This window comes from Gymnoscopelus microlampas, assembly GCF_963454915.1.
Source record: "Gymnoscopelus microlampas genome assembly, chromosome: 11".
Taxonomy (NCBI): Eukaryota; Metazoa; Chordata; class Actinopteri; order Myctophiformes; family Myctophidae; genus Gymnoscopelus; species Gymnoscopelus microlampas.
Genome location: NC_139948.1, coordinates 3,782,076 through 3,788,768, shown reverse-complemented (window position 1 = coordinate 3,788,768; position 6,693 = coordinate 3,782,076). Strand labels below are relative to the sequence as shown.

General features: G+C 38.6%; 1 protein-coding gene across 1 annotated transcript in view; it reads left to right on the top strand.

Moving 5' to 3' along the window:
* The first annotated feature begins 5,114 nt into the window (after positions 1 to 5,114).
* LOC311055935 (OX-2 membrane glycoprotein-like) overlaps positions 5,115 to 6,693 on the top strand; it is a 4,953-nt gene continuing 3,374 nt past the window's right edge. The window contains exon 1 of the mRNA XM_084072210.1: positions 5,115 to 5,203. Within this exon, the coding sequence (XP_083928336.1) occupies positions 5,137 to 5,203 (67 nt within the window). The 5' untranslated portion in view covers positions 5,115 to 5,136. The remainder of the gene's footprint in view (positions 5,204 to 6,693) is intronic.

The window sequence follows — 6,693 nt, the reverse complement described above, 5'->3', positions numbered from 1 at the left end:
GATACATTTTGTATTTTTTTGTATTTGATTTATTTTACATAATAGTCATAATGTAAAATACAATTTATACAACCCTTACATTAAGAAGAAAAATACAAGTGAACACAGTTTAACTCCCGGAACACCTTGTTAGTAGAATCCCCTGACCACCGCACCCTCCCAATTTCTCTGTCAATATACCCTATGATCCATGATGTTTTGTAGTGTTTTTGGATTGCATTGTCTGTATTATCCTATATGTAGCCTGTTACCGATGAATTGAAAACAAAGGACCACAATGGGAACAAGCCCCTGGGGCTTTTTGTGTTATCATTTTAGCATAACCTTTGACTGTACTACCTGTACTGTTAATAAGCATATTAATAAAGTATTCAATAAATCAAAAGAGAATTGACTGCACTAGATATGTCACAGTTACACAGGTAGGGTCTTTATAAATCAATGGCTTGCAGAACACAATCTACTCATAGTTCAACAGGTTGCCATGTGTGGTTTAGTACTGCCATCTAGTGGGCACAAGGATGATAGGCTACTCACTGTATAATAATATGGTTTGTTTGTCATGAACACAGCTATGCAATGCAATACTGTTACGGCCAGCCATATTTATTTATTTTGTATTATTTGCATTATTTTTGTATTACTTTGTGCTGCTTTTGTACCCTTATGTTCAGTAAGGTGGCGACTTGATGCCAGAGTGATGGGACAGCTGTGAATGGGAGAGAGAAGGGGAGTTAATTGCCTTATTGTCTCCGGTTCATTCTATACGGGGAGATTAAGACCTGACCGTTTTCCACACGTGGGGAACCTTCTCGGCTTCCTCCGTTACCATTTTTGTATTCATGAGAATGGCAGAACATCAGGGCGCCAGTGCACCACATTTCTGTCCTCAAAGCTGAAGCGCAACTAATGGGCTCTATGCACAGCAGACATATTGGAAAGAAATTGGGCCTCTTCTTAATTCCTTCACAGGTGTTACCAATGATACTAATGAAGGCTCTGTTCCATTCTGGTCAAACAGAGTCAGGGTGCTGATATTGTGCAGGTTGGCTCACTAGAATAGTGGGTCTCAAAGTGTGGTCCAGGGACCCTCATGGTTCCTTGAGAGGGTATAACTCTGAGAGTGTACAAATGGAACCAAACCATTTGGTTCCAAAAGTGATTTAGCCTAAATATAGCAAGCACCCCTACGCAATGTGACGTGCTGTGAGCTTGTAGATCGGCTATTTTTGAAAAAGTTTGACATATTTTCAAAGATTTCTTGGTAATTTTACTTTGGTACTTTATGTGTTGATGCCAATACATTTGTACTTTTACCAAGTAAAAATGTTAATACAGGCCTTTTACCTGTAACAGAGTATTTTTATATTGTAGAATTGCTACTTTTACATAAGTAATTAAAAACAAACTTCCACCACTGATTCATGGTACTTTTATTTAATATTTCACTGCATACCATGACTGTTGAACAAGCGCTGAGCACCGCCTGTTGCCAGGCTGTCCTGACAACACAGGCCACCACAGGATTATTCTTCTATTTATATGACTAATTTGACTAAATAGGCCTACTATGACTTTTTTTTATATTGTACTTATATTCCTCATAATATTTTCTCCCACTTAAACCATGCACCTTATGTATCTGGCATTACGTCTAACTGCCTCATGCCACTGCTATTTTGGGGCTTTTGCAACAAAGAATTTCACCCGCCTTATTTTTATTTGATTTTTTACATCTGTAAACCTGGGGTCAGCACCATGCCAGCTTGTGATTTCGTCAATATTTTTTATTTTTTGCCATGGACATGCAAAATAAGTGGTCAATAATATTACGAGAAGCACATAGGCCTATTAGCCCTAAATGCATAGGCAACTAATGGACTACTAATGTGCAATTGTGTCTATTCCACTGTGGTACACATTTTAAAACAGTATTTAGGCATTTATAGCCACTCAACCACAATAAAACACAAGCTCACAACATGATGTGAGCTTGTAGATCAGCTATCTTGTTTTCTTTTTTTGGCCCATAATGGCATGGCCAAAATTGGGATGTCAGGGTTAAAGTAATCTCTCAAGACAGATTTTTCTTTTCTTTTTTTTAGCCGATGGCTTCCCAGGTTGACAACCCGGTAACCCCAGAAACTGTTGATCTACCACAGGGTGGCAATGTTTATTTGTTTCTGAGACAGCAACAGATCTGGCTTAAACAGTTGAGAAATGTAGTCTTTTAGTAAAACACAATGCTGACATACAGTATCTAACTGTACACAATCCTTTGCCACCCTTTATTTCTAAATGGTGCATTTATCTATAGGCCTAGCAGCTTATAAGCGCTTTTAGGTGCATTACATCGAACTGGGAACCTTCCAATTCCCAAGTGGCATCTACCTACAGAGACACTGCCTCCTGCCGTTTATCAAAAAATATACCCCCCCCCCCCCCCCCAATATTCATAATGATCGAGTGACTAGACAGTATTATGTCCTAGAACTGAATCAGAGTCAACTTTAACCAACCAAGATTCAACGTTATGAATGATTATTCTGAAGTGGCCATTGTTGTGCAATACCTTTTGATTGTTTTTTATTCTGAAGAAAATGTGTTCTCATAAACTGATGATGCATCAGTATTATTGAGAAATCATTACGCATGCAGCACGCACAAAATGCGCACTTTGTAGTCTAATTAATCTATTTGTGCAAGAAGCTGTTTGGCTATATTCAATTTGTGTGTTAATAGTTTTCAATTCAAAATACAATGCTTCAAGTACATTTACACAACTGCAGATGTCCGAGTAAACTGTAATCATTTTGGATATTGTGAGGCAGTTTAAAACCCTAGCGTGACCTCTGCTTCACAGCTGCTCTAAAGGTCCATACTGGCATTAATACACTTTTCCACCCTACCCACACACACACATGCAGTGGGCGGGCACACAAACACGCACACACACATGCGCACACACACACACACACACACACGCACACGCACACACACACACACACACACACACACACACACACACACACACACACACACACACACACACACACACACACACACAGTGTGAGAACCACTGGTTCACACAACTCTGACATGGAACAGAACAGAACAGAACAGAACAGAATCATGTGGCCTCAGGATGGTTAGAGATTAGACTTGTCTTGTTGAGTTATTCATATTTATAAGCAGTACAACTTTTTGTTAGATCATACAGTCAGTCTCTATAGTAAAGTGTAGGAGCTTTTCAACCAGGGGGCACAAGTATCACTTACCAAGTATCACTTCCCCTCTCTATTGCAGATGTAAACACATTGCTCTCTCCAACCTGCACATTTTTAATGACATGAAACCACCAAGGCCTAAAAAAGAACCCTGCAAAGGTATTGGCATACAAATATACTTTGTCAAATAGCAGATCTACAAGCTCACAACGCGACACGTTGTGAGCTTATAAACCAGCTATTTTTTAATTGCCTAAGTATAAAATAGGGCTTTTGTATTCTTTGTATCAAAATCAGTTTAATTGTAGTGGAGTCAAATACTTTCCTCTGAGATGTAGTGGACTACCTCAAAATTAAGTACAGTACTTGGGTAAATGTACTTAGTTACTTTACACCACTGCACACATCTAAAAACTCAGAGAGGTGCAATCTACTCCCTGTAACCCACATCCACCTGCCCCAATGCACAGCTTCACAGGAAAAAACACACCTCAAAAAAAAATTGATGCACCCTCACATGACTCAATTTCCAATATTTCATGTATGTTTAAAGAACAATGCTGTGAATGTTTGTGTAGTTACTATCTTTATAACTGAGAACACTTGAATCATGGTAATTCTAGGAAAGTACATCAGTTGCATTATTTCAGCTTTAAGGACTTTATTAAACATTGGCCTTTTTGCAACAATAATTATTTCTGTAACTAATCGCTGGCCCATTCATTTTCGATGGGATCAACGTGGGGAGGCAGAGGGACGTGGCTATTTACATTCATTTCCTATGGGAGTCACGTGATTATCCAACGTGCCGGACCTGCGCCAGACCCCTGACCTGCACGTAGAGGCCTACATCATAAGTTTGCGTGATGGCACATGCCAGGGCTTAATTTGTGCCGGAGCGGGCAGGAGCCGAGCTCCGGTACCTACCTGCTGCGCTCCGGGAAATCTAGAAGGTGCTCCGTCACCTCAAATGCACATACAATACAATATGTTTTTATTTTAGGCTATTTATTATGAATTAAACTTTCACAGGACCGTGGAAGAAATGTAACCGAGTTACTCCCGTAAATCGCCACAATTCAAACACTTTATTATTCGATGTTAGAAAAATGGTTGCACCCTTGAGCCGGTTGATCTGATTATGTTAGTTGCATGCCATTTCGTCGGATTCATGAGCAGTTGCAGCTGGCTGCTGCACACAGACACGTCACATTTTATTGCGGTCAGAAACAAAAACAATGTCAGTAGGAATCCAGACAGTAAGTTAGAACCTTGTAATATCAAATACTATCATATGAGGATGGTCAGACTGGTTCAGCGTACCATTGCTCACAACAAATTCTAGAAGGGGAACAAATGAGGCAAAATGAAATGATCGACACGGTAAAGTCTTCTGTGGGCGGCCCTCCAGCTGCGTACCACTGTGATGACTCCTCTGTGTCAGTCTAGTCAAGGAGCTACATTGACATGGTCCCTCCTCCTCCTACTGCTGCTCTGCATGGCAGCCACCATTGTGACCTCACGAGGCAAGTGACAGCTTTTCTTTCAACTTTTAAAATGTTCCATTTATGAACTGTTAGCTGTTAAATAATAATTTGAAATTATTGGGGATAGAAAAACTTTAAAAAAAACTATGCATCATCTGTGGTATATATGGCCTATGGTATTTTAAAATGTTTCCTTTCTTCTTTTTTTTCTAAAGCTATCCCATCGTGTTCTACTGTACTACTACGGTGACACACGCCACAAATAACTGTCAAGTGGAAAGAAGCAGGTCCTGGTCCACCATCTAATGGCTTAAAAATTGGCCCGAGGCCAAACTTACTTGCCAGCCCCTGCTCTAAGGTCTGTGTCACTGCACAGACCTATTAGCCTCAGTCAAGTCACAGCCGCATCTCGGATCAGTGAAATGTTACATAGAAATGCTCACCTCACTCACACACATGCTGTTTTTCTACTGGTATTCGTCTCAGAAGGTATGTTAAAATAATTGCATGTTCTTATCTTATAGGTACATTGTTTTAGGTATGAGGTTAATGTTAGATAGAGCTCAATTTATATAAATAGCTTTTAAATTTGACTGTATAATTATCCCAGATAGTAACTTCTGTATTGTATTCATTCAGACTACTTGTGAAAATTACAAAGCATTATCTATCATAGTACTATGGGTGAAAGTTAATGAATTAAAAAAACATATATGAGTGGTTACAATGTGAGAGCTCTAATATGACATTGTTAATTAGATTTTGGTCAGACAGAGCCATCTGGTGTAAAGTACAATAGTTTACACTACACAAACACTATTTTGCTTACAGATGAATACATCTGTAATGCCCCAGCTTTCTTACAGAACCTCATCTGAAAGAAAAACATTGTTTATCCACCAATTTGTTAGATTACATCTTTATGAATTAGAATATAGTAACATAGAATATAATAGTACTTTATGGATTAGATTAGAACAGAATAAAATAGAATTGTACTAGTGGCCCGCATGCACAATGGAGCCATGGGGTCTGATCTTCACTCTGACAACCCTTTGTATGCCATCTGTCATTTGCCAGGATGTTTGTGTCATTTGCCAGGATGTTTGTGTCATTTGATATGGGATTGAAACAGATGTTGCGGCCAAAAGTGATTTTCTGCCAAAAAGTGTTACCGCAAGAGTGCACACGGGCTGTGTCAAGCTACAGCACCCATGCAGCTTGTCAGCAGCTGCTTTTATCTGGGTCAAACAATCAGGCATGACATTTACATGATCATAGGCAATGCTGTAGTCAGTGGTATAAAGTAATTAAGTACATTTACTCAAGTACTGTACTTAAGTAAAATTCTGAGGTATTTGTAATTTACTTGAGTATTTCCAATTTCCCACACTTTTACTTCTACTCCACTACATCTCAGAGTTAAATATTGTACTTTTACTCCACTACAATTATTTGAAAACTTTAGTTACTAGTTACTTTGTAGATTTTGATTATTATTACAAAACATACACTAACCACTTCAGCCCTATATACATTTCGGCCATTTGAAAATAGCCGATCTACAAGCTCACAATGCGTCGCGATGTGACGCATTGTGAGCTTGTAGATCTGCTATTTTCAAAAGATCTTTTGACGTTTTATATATTTGAAAACTTGTGAAATCGCACATCCTGCATAATGAGTACTTTCTACTTTCTTTAAGTACATTTTGATACCAATTATTTGTTTTACTTTTACTCCACCACTGGCTGTAGTATTGTTTTCATTGTTTCTATGTGTTTAGTTGGTTGAATGTGATTAATAAACAAAGTTGTGCATAATATAAAGAAATACTTCTCAATTTTGTAGGACTATTTTGACCAGTTCTTTTTTACTAGTTTAAATACCTTTTAAGTGCCAGTAGACCTACAACCCATGGAAAGAAAAACATTTTACCAGCTGCCAAAAAGTGATTGGAGCTTCTAAATGATGCGTCA